Source organism: Plectropomus leopardus, chromosome 1 (genome assembly GCF_008729295.1).
Source record: "Plectropomus leopardus isolate mb chromosome 1, YSFRI_Pleo_2.0, whole genome shotgun sequence".
NCBI lineage: Eukaryota > Metazoa > Chordata > Actinopteri > Perciformes > Serranidae > Plectropomus > Plectropomus leopardus.
This window is the reverse complement of record NC_056463.1, coordinates 12,693,302-12,720,478: the sequence shown is the minus strand read 5'-3', so window position 1 is coordinate 12,720,478 and position 27,177 is coordinate 12,693,302. Positions and strand designations below refer to the sequence as shown.

General features: G+C 37.6%; 2 protein-coding genes across 3 annotated transcripts in view; one reads left to right on the top strand and one right to left on the bottom strand.

The window, feature by feature from the left end:
* Positions 1-1,703: 1,703 nt before the first annotated feature.
* tdrd3 (tudor domain containing 3) lies at positions 1,704-17,875 on the bottom strand. Of its 2 annotated transcripts, XM_042492753.1 has the most exons (14): positions 17,682-17,875; positions 16,235-16,319; positions 14,612-14,677; positions 12,532-12,692; positions 11,238-11,379; positions 10,732-10,803; positions 7,661-7,810; positions 7,067-7,219; positions 6,230-6,407; positions 5,404-5,529; positions 3,356-4,296; positions 2,819-2,944; positions 2,488-2,627; positions 1,704-2,006 (listed from the first exon to the last, which is right to left on the bottom strand). In XM_042492753.1, the coding sequence occupies exons 1-13, from the start codon at positions 17,717-17,719 to the stop codon at positions 2,511-2,513; spliced, it is 2,355 nt and encodes a 784-aa protein (XP_042348687.1). In that variant the 5' UTR covers positions 17,720-17,875; the 3' UTR covers positions 1,704-2,006; positions 2,488-2,510. The 2 variants fall into 2 exon arrangements, with proteins under 2 accessions (XP_042348687.1, XP_042348695.1); XM_042492761.1 differs by lacking the exon at positions 1,704-2,006 and having other exon boundaries at positions 2,540-2,661.
* A 4,966-nt stretch (positions 17,876-22,841) lies between these two features.
* Positions 22,842-27,177, top strand: part of LOC121942504 (protein diaphanous homolog 3-like) — a 215,845-nt gene continuing 211,509 nt past the window's right edge. Inside the window, 1 exon segment of the mRNA XM_042485728.1 lies at positions 22,842-22,964. Within this exon segment, the coding sequence (XP_042341662.1) occupies positions 22,845-22,964 (120 nt within the window). The 5' untranslated portion in view covers positions 22,842-22,844.

The following is a 27,177-nucleotide window of genomic DNA, read 5'->3' as shown; positions in this document are numbered from 1 at the left end:
CACTTTCATGTTTGTCAGAGGATGAAAGCTAATGACTTAGGTGATAGCCTGACTGTTCCTCTAGCACCATCATGAAGTTCACAATTGTGGTTTTGAGTCCAAAGCTTTAAAAAATGGATGGAATGTCAGTTGACACAGACATTCATGTCCCTCTCAAAACTAAGTGCAATGGCATTTTTGTGTGTGTGTGTGTGTGTGTGTGTGTGTGTGTGTGTGTGTGTGTGTTTGAGAGAAAGAGAGAGCCACCCTCTGATAATCCAATATAAAAAGAGACACAATCAAACTGAAGCTGACTGTATTAAAACATGTGTGGCCCAAACATTAAAAAGTGAGTTGCTGCCCCAATGCATCTCACACCCACTGTAAATCCTTTCATGTAAAATCCAATCATAATATTAAATTGTTTGTAGGATGCTGTATAATTGAGACCATATCTAACCAGAGAGGGTCAGCAACAGGGAAACATGCCCAGTATTTGAAGCTTTAGATTTACTCTGATCACATGCAGCATCAACAAGATTGCATCAACTGTGCTGTTACATAAACATGAAAAACAAGATGTAATCTCATCTGTCCTGCCGGTTTTCAGTCTTTCACTTTATAAGGAACAAAACAGCAGGTCACACTTTCATTACATTGGATTACTTACTCGACGTTCATGGTGGCTTCATAAATAATACGACCCACATAGTGAGTACTCAAATTTAGAAAACCATTTTGGACAGGTCAATACAGCTGAATATAACTTGATCCAAGCCCTGTTTAAGTCTGAATGTTGTTACCTGAGTTACTCTACTTCATACAACAGCTGCATTAGGATTCTTCTTTTTAAGAATGAGTTTCCACTTCTCTGGTAATAACTTTGAAACGGACTGACCCGTCAATCCACAGCATCAAGATTTGTGCACATAATAACATTACATTTATTTTGTCAAATGACTTAAGGGACCACAGAGCTTCTGCCTAATATTTGTCTTGTCTGACATTTCGCAAGGCCAAAACATTAAATGGGCTTAACTTCTCAACCAAAAATATCCAGTTAGCTGATTGAAAATCATTCCTTTATGATTATCTGGCCCATGTTGTCATGGTCAGCCTCCAAAGAGCACTTTCAAGAGCTTCACTTTCAGTTCCTCCCCAACGGGTAGGTTTCCATATTACCAGCCGTTAATTATTCATCTGTGCTCGCTTTGCGCCTCAGTTGGAATATAAAGCAAATCCTTTGGACCAATGATACAGAATAGCACGTCGACCTCTCTGCTGAACCCTTGCACATTGTCCATTTGTCTCCCACTGCTGGTACAAGTGAAATTGGAGCCGAGGTGGAGATTATTTCTTGATGTGTAAAACTTGTCTCTCGTACAGCACAAGTCGATAAACAGCCAGCTCAGTGGTGTGTATGTGCAGCACTGGAAGAGCTAGGTACAGTCCCTTTTGTATTGTGCAAAATGATATCTCTGCAGTGTAACCGTCTCTATTACAGTGGGAAGAGATTGTCTTACCCTCTGGATTTGCTTCACAGAACATGACAAATGAGCTTGAGCTGCTCGCTATAGACGAATAGTGCCTATACTAATCTACCTGAGGAGAAATGACAGAGGAAAGCTGTGAGTCAAGAACTCTAATGTAGTGATAAACTAAAATTAACTAATCATCATGACTACTATCATGAGATTAAAAATGAAACCAAAGACCCTGAGAGGTTTCTACATCTGCTCTGGATTTGTTTATTCAGCATTCGAATGTGATAATCAAAAATAAAACACATTAAAACAACAAATCCGCTACATACTATAATAATTGTTTATTTTAATGCATCCATTTAACAAATCTTCATAACATACACATTAATATGCCCTGAACAAAATCAACAGGTGCTCATGTAAGTTTTTCATTTTATTTTTGCATTATGTCCAAGCCCTTTGAAAAGTTCTGTATGTCCTGATGATGTGGACACTTAAAAATTCAGGAAGCACTCTGGATTGTTGCAGAAAGTGACATAATCTCTGTCGTGGGAGAATGTAGGACACGCACACAGATGGGTGAAAAAAAAGAAAAGTATTAAACTCATTTACAAAACTTAGAAGATCTTATAAGATCACAACTGCTGCAGACACTGAAATCTTCTTTTTTTTGCACACATTTGTATTTTTAGCAGCAGAAGCAGTGAAGGTTGAAATTATACACTTGTATAAAATCAGTTTCTTAATAAAACATTTCCTAAACTTTTTTTTAGCTGTGGTTGGCAACAGTTTCTGTTACAGTTATATGCAGGTAATTATGTCACAGACCAGGTTAAAACATGTCCTACAAATGACAGTCAGTACTTTCACATTTTAATTCAAGACTTCCACCATGATGAAACCAATGTTATGTATGCAACTTTTCCATATAAAAATAGGAACATTGTTTACACATTGTACACACAATGATGTTTGATTTTTATTACTGAAAAAAAAAATCCCAAACTATGTCATACTCATTTACCTGCCAGTGTAAATGCAGACAAATCAATCTCGTGCCCTGGGTGGCTGGTAATACTGCTGTGTGGGTCTCGTGCGTCGAGGCTGTCCATCTCCCCCACGGCGAAACTCTAGTGAATTGTCGTAGTAACCGTCATCTTCCTCCTGCCATTGGACATTTGATATGGTTGTGATGTTACTGTGGGTAATCAGATTAAGATGTCATTCATATTTCACCTTCCCTCAAGCCAATTAAATTCAGTTTAATTAGTTGCTTCCACTTAGTATTTACCATTTGTCATTGTGAGCAGAATTTGCTGGTTAATACTATTATTAAACTGTTTTTCTCTTCTTACCAAAACATCAGCAGAAACAGGTTTGATGTTATGCAGCAGGACCTCTTCGCAGTTTCCATAGTCACTAAATACAACCACAGCCGTGGAGCCTGATGGATGCACAGCATCTATTCTGGCATGGTAGAACTTCACGAGTGCACACACACCCGCACACACACACACCACAGAAACAAATTGAAATCTAATTATTTTAATGCAAACATTTCCAAATATCAAGACAAGATAACCTGATGTCAATTAATTATGACTTGAGAAACAAATCTAAAACACCGTCAACACTGTGAGTGACGGAAAACGAGTCTCAGTAACAATAATGATTTTTTAACATGTTAACTGTCAAACCTGCTTTCAGATGAACAAATAAACATCTCAGTAAATTGTCACAGATTTATTTGCTAACTGTAAGGTCACACCTTTGAGTCTCAATCGTCTCATTTGTTACTGTAGACAGTTTACATGTCACATTATGAGCTCATCTTTGTATGTTTATAATTGGTTTTCATTATCAGTTATGTTACCAATCCAGTGATGACATACCTTGCTGTCTTCCCAGTACAGAGCCAGGCACTGGTCTCCAGGTTTCCAAGTGTGCTCCATAAAGTGACTTTTCTCTGGTCCACGAGGGCCTTGACCTCTGCCTTGTCCTGACCGTCTTTTAGGCCCAGAGTTATTAGAAGTGTTTTTCTTGGGGGGCGGCTCCCTGTTGGGGGGACACGATGAGTTTGTCGGCTTGATCGGCCCAGTTCTTTTGTGTTCCATATCTCCGTTTTGGAAATGAGAAGGATCCCCCGTCGTGATTTGAATATCCCGTGATAACCCCACTTCTTGGGATGCACTTCCTCCCCTGACGTTAAAGTTTGGTGGCCCACCATCCCTTTGTCGATCAAAGTGGTCTGAGTTTGGCCGGTCAGGTTTCCCCTTCCTCCTGCTGTTTGTGGGTTCTTCAGTTCTGTCTGTACGTTTACTATTTCCTCTTCCATTTGGTTCACTTCCTCCAGAATCGGTCAGTTTAGGAACACTGTCTCTTACCCCTCTCCTGTTAGACGGTCCAGCCATGCTCCCACCACCATCTCCATTTCTGGACCGTTGGTGGTACGATCCACTAAACTCCATCTGCTGCTGAGGCTCTTTTGAATGTGTGAAAGTAGTCGGGAAGGATGGAGGGAAAATCTGCTCATCTCTCATCTCTCTCTTGTCACTTGGCAATCTGTCTGATGTGCCTCGTGACCATCTCTCCTGGCTCTTCCACTGCTGGGCTTGAGCTGATGTTTGGGAGGTTGTACAGTTAGAGAGAGGCTCCTGGCCGGGTTTGGGAAAATCAAAGTCCTTGTGGAAGCGAGGTGGTCTGTCATTCCGTTGTTGCCTGTGGTCATTATGCGAGGAGAACTTGTTCTGAGAAGTGTCTTTGGAGTAATAGTCTGAGTTGGAGAAATTCACTCTATTCTCATGGTGTCTCTGAGGTGCCTGACTCTTTGGCTCTGAGAAAAAAAAGAGCAATATGATCAAAAGCTATAGTAAACCAGTAGTGGTTTACATAACACAAGAATTTAAAACGACCACAGAATCATGTGCAACATACTGTTAATCAATGAAGGTTGAATAAAAATACCCTAAAACATGAAGGGAACAGCACTAGATAAATGACCTAAGTACCATTACTGCAATTGTCAAACCAAGTCATCCTTGGCCACACAATTAACCCTTTAACACCAGGATCGACATCAGTTTTCTTGTGTTACATTCAGATGCTTTTTAATAGCATTTAAACCTCAAACCTAAGAAAACTGGTTTGATTTCTTTAAAGAACAGGGAAACAATTTTGAGCAACTTGGCAGGACATGTCCCGCAAACTGCAAAAAAAATAAGTAAAAGGTGACAAGGAAATGACCTGAAAATTACCCATGGGGGATTGTTATTATAGATTATCAAAAAAATAGGGGAATATGTCCCACAAACTATATTTATAATAGTTCTTTTAATGATATTTTTTAACTATGCTATCTAAAAAATAAAAAATCAAATTATTTAATTTTTTAATTTTTTAGCACATAGTTGAGGTCATTTTCTTGTTCATTTTGTTTTTTTACTTCCTTTTTGTTTATTTTTCATTTAACTTTTTATCAATTTTCTTGCTAATTTCTTGTAAAGTAACTTGTCGGCCTCTTGTCTTGTTTTTGAAAGAAATCAAGCCAGATTGCTCAGGTTTCAAAAGGTTACACAAATACATAGCATATTAAAGGTTTGTTCATGCTCGCTTTCAACTACAGCTCAGCATTGGTCTTCCACACCAGCAGCGATTTTAGGCATTTAGAGAACATGACATAATTCCCCTCAGCTGCTGATAGCCAGATAGCCATCTGTCTAAATCCAATCGTGACTCCGTCCATGTTGGCGTACTGTTATTAATTAGTGCATTCTTACCAAAGAACTGGCTTGAAAAAGTATACAAATTCACCGACATTTAAAATCATTAAATGTGATTTTTTCTTCCTAACTTAAATAAAGTAAAAAGTTAAAGTATGACGCTTATGGATTAAGAGAGGTACTGAGGCAGTTTAAAATAAAATCCAGCCCAATTCACCCACCATCAATGGAGAAAACTCCCATCTTGGATTCAAGAAAGTCAAAAAGAGTGCTTGGTCCAGATGGCCTTCCTCCTGCTCCCTCCTCCTCATCTTCATTTCTGGACCTGCCTCTTCCTCTTCCTCTGGCTGAGAAAAACACAAAAATAGAGTATGTTGACCCATTTAAGAACAGTTGGATCATTTTAAGTGGATGTTTGAATTTGCATACCCTCTTTCCCTGGATTTCTACATCTACAGTATTTGCGACGAGGCGCAGTGTGTCTGAGTGTGTGCAAGTGTGTGCATGTGTGTGTGTGTGTGTGTGTGTGTGTGTGTGTGTGTGTGTGTGTGTTAAACCTGAAACCCATTGAAGTAACAATACAGGAACACATATACACTCCTTAAAAATGACATGAATTTGGAAAGGTTAATGTTCTGTAGCTGACTCAGGGGATCAATCTATGCAGCAACAACAAAAACAGAGCCTGCTCACAGTTGTTGTATCACATGGTATTATTAAAGAATAAGTTTAAAGTTGCTGCAAGCTGGTTTTAAGTAGTGAAACAAATACAAAACAATTACTGCAGGTAAGGTAGAATATCCATCTGAAACCTTGTGGTGTGCTTGGGAAAATAGTTGGCAGTAAAGTGTGAGTGCTATTTGTGGTAAACAGACTGAAACAAGAAAAAAAAACGCCAATGTTGACCTTTAACTAGGCTGGGGGTAATTCCCGCTGCATTTTAAAAGGACCTCCACATCACTTACTCGACCTCAAGGTCCCCAAGTGCTTCAGGCTATTGAGGGATTTTCTTAAGCCACAGTGGACAGCAGTTGTGTGTGTACAAACCTCTAGGTGGGGGCTTGTTTGATTCAGCTACCACAGGGCCAGGTCTGCTACCAGAAGATCCAGTAAGTAAGCTGTTTAGTGCCACTTCAAGGTTGTTGTTATTATCCATTAGAGCCTGCCGAGCAGCCTCCCTGTTAAAGCCCATTTCCATGATGTCTCTCAGGGCACGTTCGTCGACCTACACAAAGTGGCATAACAACATAATAAGAGAAAGAGCATAAAGGGAAGAGATGATCATATGGAGAAGGTGTTAAACGTACATGTGGATGGATAATGGTTGTTTGGTACTATAAAACACAGATGTAAGGTGTAAAGACTTGGATTGAAATGACAGGGAGAAAGAAACACAAAGAGTATCCCTTTTTAACAGAGCCAGACGAGGGTATCACTTTGACTTTTGTTTAGGTTGGATTAGTGTGCAGTCCAGTTACAATCCATCATTAACACGTTCCCAAGCCAAACCCTGTAATATCCTGTTCCATCCTATTTATATGTTCATCCCAAAGCTGGCTGAGTTCTGCCTACAAACTGGCAGGTCACAGCACAAAGCCAGACAAATGGACTGCCATTTGATTGGAAAACCAGCCAAGCCTCCAATTCATTTAGATTTCCACAATATCATAATCAATGCCTTACCCAGTCTATGACCCATGAAATAAGACTTCAATCCGGACGAAAGAAACCAGAGAGAAACACAGAGCAAGTTCCAGCCTGTAAATTGCTTTGTTACAATGAATGGAGGCTTCAGTAATGTGAGGTAAAGTCATTTCAACACAGGTGAATTTCATAACTAACTTTATCAAACAGACTTGTTTTGGACCAAGTTTGTCTTCTCACCAGCTCTCGGTAGTTCCCGTCTTGTCTGCTTTCAGTTCTTTCGACCCGGTCTTCTCGTCTCCTCTGCTGGTATGAGTCTCGGCTCCGGAAGGACGAAGCAGTAGTGGATAAATTACCTCCTGCATTTCCTCCACCACCAAACGTACGCGGACCCTAAGAAGAAAAAGTATGTGGAAATCAATAGAGCTGCAGGGTTGTACAAAACAATACATTTTTAATTTGAGGAGTTACTCGAATGTCAAAAGCAATCCAGGTTAAGATAAACGTCAATAAGGGGGACATTTTGTTAAATGGAGGCCAAACTAAATATAGTTTGTGCAAAAACTGCAATCAGTAAGAGAAACTTAAAAATTCAGTGAATGTGGAGAAGGAAGTTTTCCTGATGTCCAGTGCTTTGACGCAGGAAATCATTACAATTTGTTGTCAAAGACAATTATAGTATAAGAGACAGATAGACTCTATACATTGTGAGACAAAGCTTATAAATGTGAGTTACGGAATGCTGTAGTAGCTTCATAAAAAAAATAAGCAACCCATAGTTAATACAACCAGTTCAATAAAAAGAAGTAAAGACCATGATAAGTGTTTCCAAACCTCTTTGGTCTTGGCCACTTCAGCAATAGCTGCTGTTCGCTGCTTTTCAAACTCATCATTCTCGTCAGTGCTTTTAGCAACGTTTTGAGACTGGAGGGTCTTCCTCTGGTCCAGTTCTCTGCTGTCTACATCATCCTTCCTCGCACACTTCTACAGACAGCAAAAAGAGAGAGTAAGAAAAGATCCTCCTCAATCATGCATTGTTAATTCATGCGCTAGACAATTTACACATTTTGTGGAACAATATTAAAACTATAATGAAGTCACCTGCACTGTTTAAGTTATACACTAAGATTTTGTTGTAGCAACTAGCTCAGTTAATGCTTTGAAACTAAACTGTGAACTGTATTATATTATTAACAGTGACTTGGAATGAATGAGATGGAAACTGAACACTGCCTGCAGCTCTTTCACGACTATAGGGGGTAATTACTCAGAATTGTGCGACTGACTGGAGCAATGACCTTTGCTTAGTAGGTTCACCATTGTAAGTGATAGGCAGCACAATTATTAAGCCAGAGGTGACTTAATTGAAAAAAATGGAAGAGAAGTAGGTAGCTACACTGATGAACTGATAAGCAGCAAGAGTAATAAAAAACGACTGGCACCAGTGTACTGCAAAAGTGGAAAACTTATTGAGTTATTAGCGACTGCATATTAAATCTATCAGGAGTTGAGGTTAGTTCACCCATATTGCAACAAAAAAGGCCCTATATTGTGGTGGTGCAACAACCAGCGAAAGTTCTTGGTATATTGGTGGAATTTGGGTTTTCGACTTTGTACTCATAATGGTGTGGTTCAGTCTAAATCACAAATTTAACACTCTTCAGCCTGTAGATGCTTTTAAATCGGCATCAAAACTTTACATTTAATGAGGATAGAGCAGACGGACTGATTTACGGGCGGTAAATCTCCACGGCCACCTGAAGGCAGCAGGACAGTTATGTTGATGAATTTGCAGCCTCTGCTTTGAGAAGTGCCAAAACGCACAACCATTCTCGGTGTTTACCTTCATTAAATCACATGCAGATGACACAAAGCTGTTACAAAATAACAGCACACACCTCTGCACACACCAGACGAGTCCGTTATTATTCGGTATTCTGCCTTTTACGCGAGAGGCTGGATTACCAAAGCTCATTAATCCAGTGCATCACAGCCTGCTTTCCAACTTTAACATTTATTTTCTTCAGAGATCATGTTTTATCCATGAAATGCACTGCGGTGCAAACATGAGCTACAGTTGAATTAGGACTAAAATAACATTGGACTGGTATGGTCATAGAAGGCTTCAACAAAGCATCTGATTTGTGTCATTGTGTGACTTTGCACCATTCAGACAATAATATGACTACCATGAGAAGCCGTTCCTTTATTTGTTGAGCTGTTGTCATCATGCGTCACTGTGATTGGCAATGCTGTTAAAGTTTACCTTTTGCACTGCTGCGCCTATATGTGCCAAATTAGCAGATGTGCTTGGCCTCACAGCCCTACCAGTCTGCACCTGTTGTTGCTCTTGCCTGATTAATATAAGGCCCATTATCCTAATTACTCCTGATGGTACCTTGCTGTGCAGATAGTGTGGGTTGTATTTGCTCAGGTTTTAAGATCACCACCATTGAGATTTCTGCCCCTGATCCAATTAATAGAGGGAGAAGCTTTGAAAATTTCTTAAAATTTCTTTTTTTATTTTTCAAAGACAATATCCCTTTTATTTTGGATGATTCACAGACCTTGCGGTGGACAGTTTAGTATTTGGTAGAAAACAGTTTCCAAAGGTCTGTGAGTTCTGAAGATAAGCCAGCCTTACCAAGGCACTGGCACAGGAAAAGCTTATTCTGGAGGGGCAAGGCAGATCAAACCAAACCTATCTGCATGCCAAGATATCATTAAGGTTAAGCGATAACTGATGTAAATATAATCACGAAAACTTGCTACCTGTTCTGAAGTGCTCTGAAGTGTGCCAAACACTGCATTGGTAAAAATTACATGGACTCAAAGCATAAAGCAAATTCAATTATCTGATGAGATGTAATCTAAATTAAATTCTTAAGGGGAAAAAATGTCCAGTGAAACACAAAAACGAGGAAAATGCAAGCACAGATCACAAGAGAATCCTCTCAGAGTGCTATTTACCTTCGAATAGGATATTATTTAAATATTAACAACCCTAAGCAGACATCCAATCAAGTCCTGGAGTGACCCAGCATTAGAAAGACATGTACACTGAAAAGCTAGAGAATGTCGAATGATAATACCCAAATGCTCCTCATCCATCTTTACAAAGCTTGAACAAATCTGGAGTGAAGAGTGGGTGAAAATCCCAAAATCCAAAGTGTCAAGCTGATACGGATGTATCCCACTCTGAAGCTGTGATCCTTGCCAAGGGAGACTTGACTCTGGCTCAGTAGTTTTTAAAATGAGAAATGATGTGGTAATGTGCAAAACCAGAAAATGTAGAAAAATTCAAGGTGGTTCAATAGCTTGTGAGGGCACTGGGAATTGAGCATAGTTAATTCTTTCAAATCTGAAACTGTGAACAAATACCAGTTGTTTGACAATGTGACGGAACTGTATAGTTGGAGTGTATTATTTATTTCTAACGAAGCACTTCAGATGCCTGTTTATTTCTTCTCACTTTCTCTAACATTTATCACAGCACTTAATTTTAATATTGTACAAATGCAACACTTACATCACATACATAAAACTGTTTTTGATCTGTTGGCATTATTTGCGTGGCAAGACAACAAAGCAGAATTAAAATTCAGTGATGCATTTTAAAGATTCATGAAGACTCACAATTAGTTAAAAAAGATGAAAGAGAACAATGCCAAGAAAAGGGACATCAAGGCCCACCCCTGCAGCCAGGCCTGTGTCTTGCCCCTCAAATACATTCGTGAGGTTATTGTTATTCAACAGCATCTCTGACTTTCAATAAGTCTGCTGAAACCTCATTACCATTTTTCTGATTGTATTATTTTTGTGGTTTTTGTCTGGTGTTTACATCAGAAAAACACTTGGTGACTTTATTTTAAAAAGTGCACTGTCGTCATTAATATTACCCTTACCTGACCAAATGGCACAAATGGAGGAGGTCCCCCTTCTGCTCCAATGTTACTCCTGCTGTGTTTGGCCAGACTCTGTAGGTTGAATAGTAAACGGATATCATTCTTGAAAACTTAGAAAAAAATACAATCTTGGCATGAATAATGACATTGGTGGCCTTTAATGCAGATTTAAAATGATGACCAACATGTGAATGCCAGATTTCACTGGTGTAGACTTTGGGGGTTATTCAGGAGGCATGTGCCACTCAATATCTAGCATGTGTGCATTTTTTCTCCCCCAATGAAAACTTGAAAGTAGTAGAGAACTTTTTACTTTGACAAAATTAAGGACATTTACACCAAAACTGGGACAGAAAAGGTATATATTGGTGCATTAACATTCACCAGAATGCAGGAAATTACGTTTTTTAATGCTCAAAATCTCCTGTTCACCAAACCCTGTTTCTTATGTGTCCTCCTCAAAAACAAAACCTACGGCCTTGCCAACATTACAAACATCAACTCACCCTTTGTAGCTCCCATTTCTCCACCATGTGATCAACCTCTCCCCCAAGGACAGCGATTTTTGAGTCATCTAGCAGCAAAAGACCATTTTTAACCTGGACTGTACCAAGGAGCTTTACCTTTGTTCCAGGGGGGGTATTAAGACTGAAAAACAAACAAAAAACAATAAAAACATATGCATGAAAGGATGCTTCATATAAAAATTGCCTAACCAACTGTTAAATGTAATACACAGTCATGGGTTTAAGATATTATAACTGCATATACCAGGCCCCACACCCCACTGCCTTACCCATACCACTTTATAAATGACATGGAGCCGTGCCAGGGGATGGGTGGCGAGGCTAGGAGAGACTATTAATAATCCCAGCTGCTCACCCATCCTCATGGTAAATTAAAAGCCCCTCTATCTCATCAGGCCTGATAAGGCCTCTGCCTCTCTCATTAAGAAAGCACAGGGACTTAGAGGGATTTCCAGCTACTGATGCCGGATGCCAAAGCAACAATTAGGGATTTCACTCCAAACCTCTGGGATAGATGCTGTTCTCATGATAGCAGCCAATGCAGAAGTGAGGCTCTTTCTATCCACCATTCAATCACATACAAGCACATATACACACACTATACACTCTCTAATCAATGTTGCTACTCAATGCTTAATTGTCATCTCTCTATATCGCTGTCTCACACACTGAACAGTCCTGTAATCCGTCTCATCCTTCTTTGCCACTCACTTATGGCCACACGCACACTAAAGCGGACACTTTCATAAGAAACACTAACCACCGCTGTTGGCAGCCAGTGTGTGTGTGCCGCTCATAAAGAGGGATTTGTTCTGTTCTCTCCTCTCTTCCCATCAGGAAGTCAAGGCCCACATTCTGGTCACTCCACCTGTACAGACTGGCTAGTCACCATGGCAGCAGTCGCCAAGGCCACGGTTGCTGGGATGGAGATGTAATTAAGGCTGGGAATTGTTAGATAGCTACCACCACTTGGAAAATTGTAGATATATAGGGGAAAATTGAGGCATGTGGTGGGGTGAAAGTGTTGACAAGGAGGTGAAGAAAGAGGGTGAATGCAGAATCTCACACATTTGCTTTGAATGCATGAGAAACTGGCTAAATGACAGCCTGCTTTGCATCTATGTAGCTACTAGAAATACATTTTTACAATAATCTATTTTTTAAACAAGACAACTTATGTTATTTCTAATCGGTTTTAAAATGTTAAACCAACTTTCCAGGCAATTACAGTATACTAACATATTCCTAAGTACAATAAACTGTTAATGGTTACCTGATCTTGGACAGGTGTTTAAACTCCAATCCAACACAGGTGGTATGCCCATCTGTCATTTGTAGGCGCAACATTCGCGGCGCGCCCTGGGACTCCTCATGGTCTTTGGGAGCTGAGACATTTCTCACCTTCTGCACCTGAAGAACACATGGACCTTCCAACTGGCCGTGTGCAAGAGACAACAAAAAAAATACTGCTTAAAAGGCAAATCAGCAGCATCTGGGGAGGACTGAAACAACAAAATGTGAGTAAAATATAGCTATTCATCATTGGTCACAGCAAAATATTTCTAAGGCATAACAAAAAGAACTCCATTTAGCATACCTCTTCTAGCACAGGTTCACTTATTCATCCTAAATGCTCAATGGCTTATCTTTGACTGCTTATCACTTGATCAAAGCTTGTGTCATCAGTAAGACAATAGCTTCAAAATGATAACAAATTAACAAAATTATTCAAAATAACCTTACCAATAACTCTAATACAAAATTCATGGAGCCTCAACATTTTTCGAAAAGATCAAAAATTAAAATTTTAAAGAAAAAGTGAATTCAAAGGCCACTGAGCAGTTTTCTTTACAATAGTTATGTGAAAATAAACATGTAACATTCATAAATGCAATCTATAAGCTATACTCCAATCTGTATGTAGTGTAATGTGTTCATAGATGCTCAGATGGCATTCTCTCTGTTAGACATACACACTGTCGAAGGCAAAGTGGATGACCAGAGTGACATGTGCATCTTGTTCTGAGCCTGAAGGGAACATGGGTTGAGCTCACATAGAATTACATGTTTTAATCCTCTGACAACATTTGGAACTGTTTTTTCTTCACAGTTGCTCAGCTCTTCACAGGTGAGGAAGCAGCTCTTTGATTCATGTTTGTATTGTGTGTTAGCTCCATCTAGTGGCACTCATGAGAACAGTATTTCAGCTAAGAACTAAAGCCTGCACTAACTTCAGCTGCAACAAAACAAGGTGGAAACTTAGTATATGTCTGGACCATGTATGGTATTGTAATGTGCTCAATTGTGGCCATATTTTTACAGGGATATTCATTTGTAGTGACTATAATGTGAAAGCCAGTATATTAAATATTAATCTGCAATTATCTGTAATGGTCATGCAAATATCTGTTGTCAAACTGTACTGAAGTAGTGTGTCATATGACATGGTTAAAGACATGTTTGAAACAAACAATTGCTGTATTGCTTTAATTTAATAAATTCAACTCTATGCCCTAAACATGTTATATTTAGCAATCTGTTGTTCTGAATTACTAATCTAAAGTGTTACTGTGTAATCAGTGTTACTTTGTTAAACAGACCTGATATAGGTCACTTCCCATGACAATTAAGAACATGCCCACGGCCTGCACAAGATGTATCTTGATCTGTTTTCCCTTTGACCAACTTATAACTTTATAACTTTCCTACTCAACACTCAGAGATCATGGACAGCACAGGGGAGACTTTGTTTTGCCTCCAGGGCCGAAGTTGATGCTCACTTTGGTGAGCTGCAGCATTCCTTCGTGGGCAAACTGAAACCTACGCTGTGCACTTACCACCACTTGACAGCTTTACTGCTAATTTCTCCTCTGCTGCAATCGCCACCAGCTGTCTGCTCCCAGCACAGCCACCCTCTCTCTCCCTCTCTCTCTCGTTTGTGTACTTGCTATGCCCACACTACACAACTCTTATGACACATGTATTAAACTGTGTCAGCACTCTACAAATATAGTACTGAAGTACTGTATGTTTAAAACACATATTCAGGAATATTTAAATTTTTCTGTATACAGAAAAAAAAGAGGTGGCACAAAAAAATCGGGATATTCGAGAATATCACCTGAATAACTCAAAGGCTTTCTGGGTTCTGGAGCTTTGCGGGTCCAGGAATAAATGCATTACACAGCAGCAACATGTGGATCAGATGATTGATCGCAGGTGTTACCAATGTAAACATTTTCTGTGCCTCTTCCACTTGGCTGAAATCCACCCAAAAAAACACTACTTGTTTACCACTAATTTTCATACATGTAGCTCTGAAATGGCCGTATAAGAATTTCTGTATCACTCACCTTTTCAGTTCGTCCACTGTTGATATCAGATGGTAGAATTTTTCTCCCAATAGGCCTGAGGTCACTCTGCGAGATAGAAAGATATGACAAATAATGCGCCAATCACAATAAAATTAAATAATGCAAGAGAGTTTGCCAAATTGGGACAGTTCATCCTTAAATCAGAAATATGCATTTTTTTCTCTTAGCCCTAGTGCATCAATCTAGATTGTTTTAGTGTGAGTTTGGTGAGTGCTGGAGATATCAGCCATAGAGATGTTTGTCTTCTCTCAAATATAATGGAACTAGATGGCACTTGGCTTGTGATGCTCAAAGTGCTAAAAGATTACATTTGAAAAAGTCAACAGCATTTTTTTCCAGAATCATGATCCAGTTACTCCAGATAATCCACAGACCTTGTTGTAAGTAGCTTTATGTTGTCACTATTTTCTCTCTGCCAAACTACACCCGCCAACCAAATCACCGCACAGAAGGAAGCAAACAACACAGTCTGTGGATAATTTTAGGTAACCAGGTCATGATTTCTGGAAAGGGACATTGCTATTGAGTATTCAAATTTGTTTTTGGCACTTTGAGTACTAATACCACTATCACTGTTTTGATAGTAAAGCAGTTGCTGTTCTAAATTAATCTTTGAACTAGTTTAAAGATTTCACTGCTCTGCAAGCTCCAACTCAAAGTTGCTTCATGTTGGTTCAACCCGGTATGCAGTTATAAGTCAAAGTGGAGTCTAAGATCTTTTGGCAGCCCTCTTGGCCAAAACTTAAAGGTCAGGGCTTTTGCAGTGAATTCAACCACTGTGTGTTCTGGAGTTGTCTGCTACTGCAGGTCAGGTACGCAGTCTCACTGTCTGTAACAGAAAATCTTTCCAGTTCTAAGACTGTTTGTGTTTCTTCTACTTATTATCACTTTTGTGTTTATGTATTGTCTATCAATATACACCTTGTTGTATTTTAAAATCATTATTATTCAGCTTATCATAATGACTGCATCAAATGATGCCCCCTTTTGCAATAATTAATAAGATTTTTGGCTACAAGTTAATTTCTGATAAATTAGGAGGTAGGCAATGGTCTGGATTTAACTGGCTGATCAAAGAGGATAAAGGAAATAGGCTGATGTGAAGATGCAAGATAATCTTTAGAGCTGGGGCAACTGAATAGAAAGAGCAGATGCTGGGTCACACAGTAGTGGGTCACACATATTTAGCAATAGATTCCATAATATGCTTTTCACACAAGTCTACTTACTTAAACTAGTTGATATATCAAATATAGTGCATTCACAGAAAAGAGAAACATCCAGTTTATAGATAGATATATAAACAGTATTCATTACTGTTTTTATTTGTTTATAACCACCTTAAAATAATATTATCTGTATTTTCAATCCTGTAGTCCACCTTGTTCATGTACAGTAGTCCAGAATGAACAAATCAGACACTGGTTATCGAGAGGACCATTAGGATTTGCCATTTTCATGTCACCACCATAGTTCTTCAACATACTTGCCACTTCGAAGAAGTTTCAGTTTTGACACCTCATGGCTGTATGACACTAAATTCTGAACACTAGACCTTTAAATTGTTAATGTATGTGTAATACTGGCATGATTAAAACTTACATCAAGTGCAATACGGATAATGTCACTGTATGTTATTTTCTCAGTCGATCCTTTCAGTTCTGCTATGCCTTCATCACTGAGGTACCTGTAAGATGACAGAAAGGTGACGAGAGAAGATGATGAACTCAGCAGGGGTTGAAAGTAGGTGTAAGCATCCCCTTAGAGAGCATACCACCAACTCACAACAACCAGATCACAATAAATCTGCTAAAGACAACATTTTAACAATAAGAAAAAAAATATCTAAAATTTATTACTGAATTATGTGGCTCCTATGACTTGTTTTTTTTCTAATGTTTTTTTTTTTATTGGAAGAACAATGCAAAGCATATAAATCACACAGCACCCCAGCATTCTTCTATTCTTTCCCCGTGTTTTCTCTCTTTACCCTCAAACCCCCTTGTCACAAAAATACAGTCAAGAACAGCAATCACATTAATGGCAACAATAACTTAATAACACCAAAATTACCAATACCTTACACACGAGAAATTAATGAATAAATACTTAGATGAAAATGACAAATAAAGCAAAAAATGGGGGAAAATGGAAAAACAAAAAAAAACAAAAAAATTAAAAATAAAAAAACAGATAAGCAAAAAAAGGAGGCTCAGTTGTTATAACCAGGCAAGGAGGTAAAATAATTTATTCACTCTAATGAAATTTGTTCAATAGAGTGAAGGGAACCTTCCAGGGAAAATGTGAGTTTCATTTACTTGTTTAAAGGCGAGAGGAAAGTCCTCAGCATTTTAGGTCAGATTGTATCATTTGCTAAAACATGACAACATCGGAAGCATCTTATCAAATCTCTAAATTTACAAGGTGCATCTGTATTGTAATTGTTTTGTGTTGTAATGTCACGTTACTAACATTGTTAAATAATATTACAATATATATACAAGTATACACTACAGTAGGAACCAACTAAGCAACTCGACAGCTAAACTACAAAACTGTAAGGGGTAACGATAAATGTTTGACTTTTACAGACAAATGTGGGCTTAATTCAACAGTAGTATGTACATTACACAGTAATGCATGCTGCTGAAAAGTTGACTTTAGAACACAAGTAAAGTATTTTGGATTTAACTGAGGCAAATGCTCTTTGTCCACCACTGCATGTACCATTTTCACGGCTTATCGGTTAACAAAAACTGTAGCGTCAACAGTTTGCGTTATGATAATGTAATGCTAGGCGTGTTAGCTTTAGCTAGCTAACGTTATTTATCACGCTAGCTCTTAGTTAGCCTTTTAGTCTCGCTTTATGCAGAATAATAACGTTGCCTCGATATAACATAACCTGAAATATTCGTATGTCTTTTGGAAACATTCTCGTACAACTTAAACGTAAATATAGAACTAATATATTAATGATTAGTAAAACAACACCAGTCTGGAACCACTGTCAATTAATAGGCTCAGTGACGTTAGCCACCGTGCTACCTACCAGCCCTCTTTGGTCAGGGGTTCTGTCAAATCGGTCATTTTCGTCCAAATGGTAGGTGTGTAAATAACGACAAAAATAGCGTTAAAATGAGCAGGTCTGAAAAGCGACTATCTGTTTCTGTAATACATGTTATCCTCCTAACAACGATAGCGCTCGCTAATGTGAATATTGAGATATTGAACGACTCTACGTAACGTGCGTCACGCGTTCTACAAGTATGGAGTGCCGAGAGGGTCAAAATAGCCTTTTACCCTCCATGTTTGAAATGCGTTTCAGTGGGACAGGCGGTCTCGCATCCAGCAGTATAGGACAAGCTTTTTTTCCTGTTATTATTTAAACGCATGACTCCATGAGTTTGTTAACTATCCTCAAAAAATACAATTTTATCTCTATAAGGTTATATATAGTCTAGGCTGCATATTATAAATCCCAATTTCCTCTGAGTTTATTCCTAGTTGTTAAACTCAACCACAGACTGTATATAACGATCTAATAATAACAATAGTCTTTATATACAGTCTATGGGCTCAACTAAGGCAAGCCAATCACAAGCCTTAATAATAGTAATAATTATAGGTTTTATTTATAATGCATTTTACATTTGAAACAAAACCCAAAGTGCTACAATATAAAAACATTAGTTTAAAAAACAGGTTAAAAAACAACCAAAAAGAAAGCACATCAAAAAGTCATAAATAAGAGCATAAGTGCGAGTAGAGTAAACAGCAATAGTTCGCTTCAAAGTCTTAGTTAAGGCCACACATTTAGTAGTTTGTGGACCGTTAAAAAAGTACAAGTGGGTGCTCAAAAGGAGCAGTCACAAAGGCCCCACATGCAACACTCAACATCAGTAACAACCCTTAGATACACAGGAGCATACACATCCCATTGACTACTTGACATGCCAGGCTTGATACAGCTTTAGTTGTAACCACAAGATGGCAGTGTATGTTAACTAAAGACTTAAAACAGTGCATACTCTCCCACTACAGGTTTCACAAGACTTCAAGAAGCCCCAGCAAAGTGATGTACCAGTCCAGTAATAAAGCTTAATTGTGAGGGTAGCACTTCCTTGAGTCAGAGCCCTTCAATGTCCCACTGATCCTCTTGTCTTAAAGTTAAGTTTTTCTATACAAAGCAGGCAGCATTCAACATTGTGTCATGCATTGTTGCGTAACTTGAGTCTGGGAAAGGATAAATTAAGGACAAGTAAAGACCAAAAAATATAAAAAACATAAAACATCACTGTCAAAGTAAATTCTTCAAAAACAGTATGAAAGGAATCATTTTAACTCTGTCTATGATCTGAGTGACCTTAAAAACAATACTGTCTACGAGAAAACATTTCTGAATATCCTTGACGCTCAATGTTTACTTTATTTTTCTGAATTTAACCTTTTATATTCATTTATGCTAAGTTGCATTGAAATGCTCATGCCAATAAGGCAAACATAATTCAATTGCAAAAGACATTTTAGCTCACTTAGAATGATTTTCTGTGCAGACTGTTTAAATAATGGATATCAATGTAATTATCAGTACAAGAGAAATTTAATTTTTATTATTTGGCCTCTGGCATTTTTGATTGTGTATCCCTGTTTGTGGAAGGCTAGATCTCTCATTGTCTGAGAGGATTAGCAAGGCACAATGCCACAAGACTTGTGTTTGGCCAGATGAAGAGCATTAACACACTGCTGGCAGCCATGCAGACAGCCTTTCAGGGAGTCAAGGAATAAAGGTCTTTAAAGATAACAAGATTTCAAGAGGCTGAATTCAAAGGAAGTCAAATTTGATTTCATAGCTTAAGGTTTCATTCAACAGTGACATCTGACTTCAAGTTTTGCTTTAAAAAAACCTGAAACAAACCATCATCTTTTAATGAAAATGTGCGCGTCAAGTCTCTTTTCAGCCGACAAACCATGCATATACAAATCTATGTATGTCACCATTCCAATGAGTGAGAATATGTCCCAGTCTTTTGCATTTTTGCTGGCTGACATGGTAATAGTGGAAGCATAATTATACTGAATAGCTGCTCCCCTTGTTAAAGATTTATGCTTGAAATATAACAGCTGAACAAATTACATGAGGTAACAGACAGCTGAAATTTCGTGACCTGTTTTCTAAGTATATATTGTAAGCTTCTTGTTTTTGCTAGTGGCAAAGATATGTTCTTTGAAAAAACTGTCAATCAAACTTACAACCAATTGTTGTTTAAGTTGTAACTGTCAGTGGGCTACACACATGTCTAATTATGGTTTGGCTTCAGTGAGGTTTTAAGAAGGATTGGCATGCTCCCAGCTGTCTGAAAGTGCAAAAATAGTGGAAAAGTTCATTCTACTTGTGGCTTTTTATCCTATTACCATCATGAGGTTAAACCTTGTCTTCAAGAAGAAAGTTCTACATGATTAAGCATAACTTCTTAATGGCTGTAGAGGAGTAAAAAGCTTTCACGAGCATCGTATGGTTCACTGTCAATATTCTACACATTTAATATGTCATTGTTAGTGTGAGAGCACAAATGCTCCATACTGGTTGGCTCATACACTGAAGAACTCTCTCTGATACTGTATGTCTTGAGAGAGCAGATCTTTTTTTTGGAGTAGAACACGGGAAGGGTCTCACAAAAGTTTCTGTTTGTTGCATCACATCACCTCATTGCTGTTTGCATCAGACAAGGTATTTGGGATTTTTCCTGTAGCTTAAGGCTTACTTTTAAATGGCCAAGCAAAGCTGAAATCCAACAGCGTGAAGCATTTTCAGTACAACAGCCTGATTAAAAAAAAAAAAAAAAGAGGCAGCATCAACTTGTGTTCCACCTCAAGCTTCACATGAATGCCTTTATGAGATGTTGTCGGATCCTGGAAAAGAGACAGGGTATGGGGAGGAGGACAAAGCATTTTCTGAAATGTACAAAAAAATTCTCTGTAGACTATATCAAAATGACTGATACTAATGTAGCAAAGTGGCTCATACATAGGTATTATTTCCCGTCAATTATGATCTGCTGTGCAATTTCAAGACAGTAGTCATTCAATTTTAAACTTATCAACCATGCATAATAGCAGGCCTCTCAAGACTCACATAAAACCGATGAAGCTTTGGCGGAAATGTAGATTTTGTCTCCATGCAACACTCCAATGAAGTTTCCACATCCACTAACTATTTATTTTTATTTTTATAGGTATGGGTTGGCCTTTAAAATTCTGCATTATTCTGCTGTGTTGTTGGATGCCTTTGTGTTTTGTTGTAACTATCTACAACAGACTCTGCATAATTATTAGGCTACTGTACTGTGAAGTAAGTATTTAAGTAGCTTGAATGGTTGACAGTGGCAGAAGATGTATGCAGTTCCTGTATTTAAGTAAACATAGGTTACTCAGAACATGTTAAAAAGTTCACAAAAGTGTGCATATCCAGATAACAAAAATCTAGCTGTTGGACAATAAACAAAAGCGGAAAAGTGCACACTCCTCTTTTTAGGTACATGCTTTTCATCAAACCAACTACTAAAAATACATTGAAAATAATCTCTTTTCCATGTCAAAGTCCTGAATTAAAGATGTTACTAAAGTTTAAGAAAGAAAACAAAACAATACAATAATTTAAGTTAAGCTTAATATAAGCTAATATAGCCTAATAATAACCTGCAATCAAAATGTTACTTAAGTTAAAGTAAAAGCAAGTATAATTCATGAATAAGTGCCCTGTGGTTTAATATAAATCTTTAAATTAATAGTAGTAACAAGTTAATATAATAATATCCTGCATTCAGAATGTTACCTAAGTTAAAGTAAAAGGAAGAAAGTAGGCTAAGTACAACGAATAATCAGGAACATGAACTTTTAGTATTAAATGTAAAAGTACCCGAGGTAGAAAAAACCTCAAAAAACTTAAAATATAAATAAATAAAAATAAAAGTGACTTAAATTGTCATCAAATTAGTTGCCAATTACTTTTCTGTCAGTTGGTCAATTGATTAATCAATTTATCATTTAAGCTGCACTTCTGTATATTTTTCTTGGTAATCCGATTATTAACAACATTTATTCTTTTTAATGTAAAAAATCTTAGTTTAAGAGTAACAAGAAACAAAAACTGTTAGATACATGCAATAAATTAAAAGTGCATTATTTCCCTTGAATTGCAGTCGAGTAAAAGTATAAATTGGCATGAAAAGAAAATACTCAAGTAAAGTACAAGTACCTCATAATTGAACTTAAAGTATACAATTCTACAATTCTACAATTTCATTTAGCAGACGCTTTTATCCAAAGCGACGTACAACACAAGCAAGAATTTAGACTTACCTAAGTAGAGTAAATATATATGCCCCTGTGAGTTAATGTAAATCATTAAAACTAGCAACAACAATAAAGTTAATTTAATAATAAAAATGAACTTTTACCGTGGATAAAACTTCAATTTCTATAAAGCATAACAGGAGTGACTACAGACAAAGAGTAAACATTTCTGCTACAAAAAAAACCCAGGCTACAAAACCATCGCCCTTACGGGAGATCCAGGTTGCTAAAACGAACACTCCAATTTGATTGACAGCTTAAGACGGCCAATCAAATGCCTCTTTAACTGTAAACAGAGGGGGCTGTACCAGCTCCGTGGATACTATTGGTCGGATTAAACATGCACAGCTGACATCCTCATTGCGCGGGTCTGTCAAAAAATCTGCCACATTAATGTATCCAGCCAACGTTTATCTACTGCGTTTATGATTATATAGCTCTCGATTAATGATCGAAAAATATTCGTCAACGGAGAAAACCGGAATTTGCAGCTTCCCTCCTGTTTGCGGAGACTAAAGCGTTAAGGTAGTATACGTGACAGTCCATAAATTGGATTAGCGCTAAGTAAAGCCACCAGTGAATGGTAGTTTAGCAAACCTGCTAGCTCGTTAGCTAAACGGACTGCTGGGAGTGAAGACCTGGAAATACATGGACATTTGAAAATTTGGCAAATGTTCACCTGTGCGTTAACAACCGTTAGGTGTCCGGATAATTTCAGACACGAATGTTAATGTGGACAATTCCGCTTGTGCCGTCCTTCACCATTTAAGGGTGTGTGAAAACTTTATACATTAACGTGACAAGGTCTTTAGTAGTTAGCTATTAGCTTATGTAAAAGTCGTAGCGTTAGGTCAACGATATGGACAGTTACAGTCAGCGGTTTGAATCCACGACTGGACGAGACAGTAAACCCCAAAAGAAGAAGGGATCCTCCAACCACAACACATGTTACGATGAAGGAGACCGCAAACCAAAGTTTGTAAGTATAGATGACTTTATTGAAATGTTTATTTGATTTAAGCTGTGTGCTGTAAACTTAAGTGTTACCTTGCATTCACACAGTGGCTGTGGATGGGTGAGGGGTCATTACATGTTTCTAAATATGCCCTCTCACTACCTGTTATTTTCTGCGTTATCTCTTCTGTCCCTCTGACATCCGTAGAACCAACATACTCAGGAGAGTGCAAAACCAACAATGAAAAAGTGGCTGCAGAAACTTTTTTCCCATATAGAGTAAGCATGTCTTGAGCTCTCTTGGTCAGACATAAGAGATTTACAGTACTAATCTGGGTGCATACAAGATATGTCCAAAGCTCAATATTGATTGTTTGAGCTACTTTTTACACAAATTAAGATTAATAGTTATATTTACTTACATTTTTCAAGGCAATGGATTTCCTAGTTTGTTTTTTTTTTTTTACAGTAAAATTAACTTTTACAGTGTTTTACAGTGTATAGGAAACTATGTGATAATGCATTAATGTAATATATTTCCTGTATGTGTTTAAACTGGCTATTCAGATCATACCTCATGTAGGCGAAACACAGCTAGAGCAGGAATGAAGACATGTTATTTCAGTGCAATGTACTTATTTTGCATGTTTGTGTCCTTTGCAGAGAGAATGCATTTAAAGAATCTATGACAGCTCATACAAAATACAGTCTTTGAATTTAAGAGTTTTCTATTTGGACCTGGTTTGTTCAACTTTGCATGTAGAAAATCAAGAGGTTAAAATTAGCACAGGGTTTAGCTCTAACACTAATCCATGTCCTTCCTACTATTATTACAAACACCCAAACATTTTTTTTCTGCCTGGTAAATGTTTGTCATAGTCTTCTGGGAAATATATATATATTGGGAGGTGTGATATTTGGACAAAAAAAAGCATCAGCAAGGTTCTTATTTAGGGGTATCATTTTCAAAGCAGTCAGGCTTCTTAACGATTAACAACACACACACACACACACACACACACACACACACACACACACACACACACACATCCTTGCTTCAGACAGGAGACTTGCATTTGACACAGATCTACTTAATGCACGCTCAACCTGCATTTGACCCCATTCTTGTGAGAGTGCTAACATGAGTTTATTCCCTGTTGCTGCTGTTCATAGATTATAGTCTACAATTGTAAAGGTCTGCGCAGGAATGATTTTTCAGTCCAGCTTGTTATTATCCACTCCTACTGATGAGCTGATGGCTACATGTCTAACATTTATAGAAACACCTGTTCACTCACTGAGATTAGTGTTCAGTGCTGGTTGAAAGAAGGGTTGCAAAGTCAGGTTGTTTAATGAGTGTTAAACAATTCAGATTGACTTACAATAAACATTTAACCTGCACTGTGTCTGTGTAAAGGGTGGTAATGCAGACTGTATATACATTGTATAACATAAAAAGTAAAGACTCTGGTTTTAAACTGATGATCAGACAAGTTTAGTAATATGAGGGAATCACTTTGTACCCTGTGGTATTGTGATGGCATTTGCTACTCCTTTCCCCTGACTAAAAAGGTGCTATAGCCAATGGCAGTGTCTGATGATGTCTTGGTCACTTACTGGAATGCAGATTGGCAACCCTGGCACAAAACTTGTGTAACGTATGATAAGTGAATATCTTTTGACAGATTGAGAATAAATGCACAAAACCTCTTTATAGGATTTTTTGTTGCAATAGAGAACCCCCTTAATTAGCGTCGAAAGATTATCAGCCTCGACGATAATTGGGGCCAATATTTGGCATTTTGCTGATGATCTGTTATCAGTGTGTTACTGAAATGATCACAGATAAAACTGATTAATAAAAAAGTTTGCGTATTACTCTCAAGCAACACCAGGGAAGGCAGTCTGCAATACATGCAAAGAAAATGTCAGCATGGGAGGAACTTTTACTTTGTAAAACCTCAGGGAGCTTTTTTTATAAGTTCATTTTTTATTAAAATTTTCCTTGAACTTATGACTGTAGTGTAGTTCATTTGTAGCCTTACAATAGATTTTTACATCTAGCGATTAAAGTTGGGCTTCAAAAATCCTGAAAGTGGTGCTCATTTGTGAAGATTATTTTGCTGAACAAAAAGTGTAAGTTATCATCATGTGACCTTAGTAATGCAGGGAGATCCCTGGCTGTGTCCAAAATTGTTCCCTCATTCACTACTTCCTACTCACTACATAGTTGACTATTTAGTGGATAGTGATGGACACAGCACTTGTCTCTGTTCAAGCATAGTCTTTGATGTGAATAGAGGCTTATTTGCATATTGTCACCTTCCTTTTTCATAACATCTAATATATGACCGAGACCACTTATCTCTCGATGATGAAATAGAGCTATCTCCAGGACAACTGAGCAAACTCCCATCTGTTGATGAATATTGAGTAATGTAGTAGAAATGTCAGGAAAAAATCTAGTAAATGGAGCCAGAGCCGTTAATATTTTATCAGAATTCTGACCTATTCAAAAAGTAATTAATGCTAAGATACTACATGTAGCACACACTTTAGACTTTGTGTGGTACTTCATAAAAAAAGAAGTACAACTTGAAAACATACTGAGATTACTTAATGTTTGGTTGACTTACTCTCTGCAGCACTTTTTCACCATTTTCAACAAGAGTGAATAGCAAAGGATCCTTACAAGAGCTGAACTACACATTTTCACTCAGACAGACTAAGGGGATAGTTATTGTTTTGGTTCTTCTGATATACTAAACAAAAGCAGTATACTGAGACCATGTTGCCTACCAGAGAGCCTTTAATATTTTCATGATGCTTTCTGTCAGAAATACACAGCCAAAGAAAATCTTGTTACTTATTCTCACTAAAAGAATACATACATGTATCTGAATGTACAGCTTTACACCTTTTAGTCCTTCTCATCAGATTGGTCTTTCTAACAACATTTATTATTTTAAAATATTATTATATCAAATAACATGAAAACACTTTAAATTTTAATGCAATTATGAGCACTAACTGTATTATCTTTCATCTCAATAGGTGGCACTGCAGTACCACAATATTTACTGTACTTTGTGGAAAGTAGATTTGCCACTAAGGCCGCTTTATGTGCAGTGACTATTTTCAAAGAGGGCATCATAAAATTGAAGATAAAATGGAACAGAACACATGTTGATTCAATGTGTTAATGTTGTCTGAGATGCTGTTGTTGGCCCACTTGAGTACAAGGTGGAAAAAAAGGAGGAGGAGGACCGTTCAATGTCAAAAAATAAATAAATAAAATCGGTTGTCACTTTGTGATCTGAAAAGATTTCATGATCCCATTAATGTAATGGATGTCTGGTATCTTTTTTCTATATCACTAATTTTTGGAGAATTTTTTCAATGTTAATGGGCAATATTACTGAATTTGGGTGCTTAAATAAGTAACTGGAAATGGATTTAGCATAATTGAGACACTTCATTTAACTGTTCCACCAAACTTAAACCTTTTACTGTGCCATTTAAAAAAGAGAACTCTAAGTCCCTCCGATGCTTTAAATATTGATACACAAGCTTTAGGGATAGGCCTAGGAATTTTGATAAAATTTTGACTTAGCTTTAGAGGTTTATTTTTTAATGCCAGTAACTAAGATCATGCAGCACCATTCATTCCTTATTAGTAGTCGATTTTGCCTTGACATGAGAATTTGCAGCCATTGTGGGCTTGTAAAAAGTTCAAAAGCTCAAAATAAAATTGAATAACAAAAATAAAGAATGAGCAGTTAAAGGGTCCAAAGAATGAAGTTTTTAATATCTGATGTCTGGATGCTGTTTTTTTGCTTTAGTTTTGGGTTCTTTAATGTTTGCACTGCTCACCATGAAACTTTCCCTTTCTGTGTTTACTTGTCTTTGCGGTTGTGGATTGCATGAGCAGTGTTTTATAAATGAGCATTTTCTCTACAAGTGGTTGTCTCAGTTAATTGAAAAAGATGTCAGAGTTCAGCAATTCCCTATAATGCTTAGTTTTCACACAGTGGTAATTTACTTCATGGTATCTTAGTTATTTTCTTCTAACATTTTCTAGTATTTAGAATATAAGTCTAATTGCAGGAGTTTATCTTGGTTAGTTTTGCCCTAATGTTAACTCTAGCACAGTTTTAAGCTGTGGGCACATGAGGATAAATTGTGTCCAGTTAGGTTGACGAATTGTAAAACTGATACAAAATAATTTCACATAATTT

Excerpts from the sequence above, each read along its gene's own strand:
- tdrd3 (XM_042492753.1), bottom strand. The coding sequence starts at position 17,719 with ATGACCGATTTGACAGAACCCCTGACCAAAGAGGGCTG. Across the intron at positions 16,320-17,681 it reads CCCCTGACCAAAGAGGGCTG|GTACCTCAGTGATGAAGGCA; the intron begins GTAGGTAGCACG and ends GTCATCTTACAG. Across the intron at positions 7,811-10,731 it reads CATTTGTGCCATTTGGTCAG|AAGTGTGCGAGGAAGGATGA; the intron begins GTAAGGGTAATA and ends TGCTGTCTGTAG.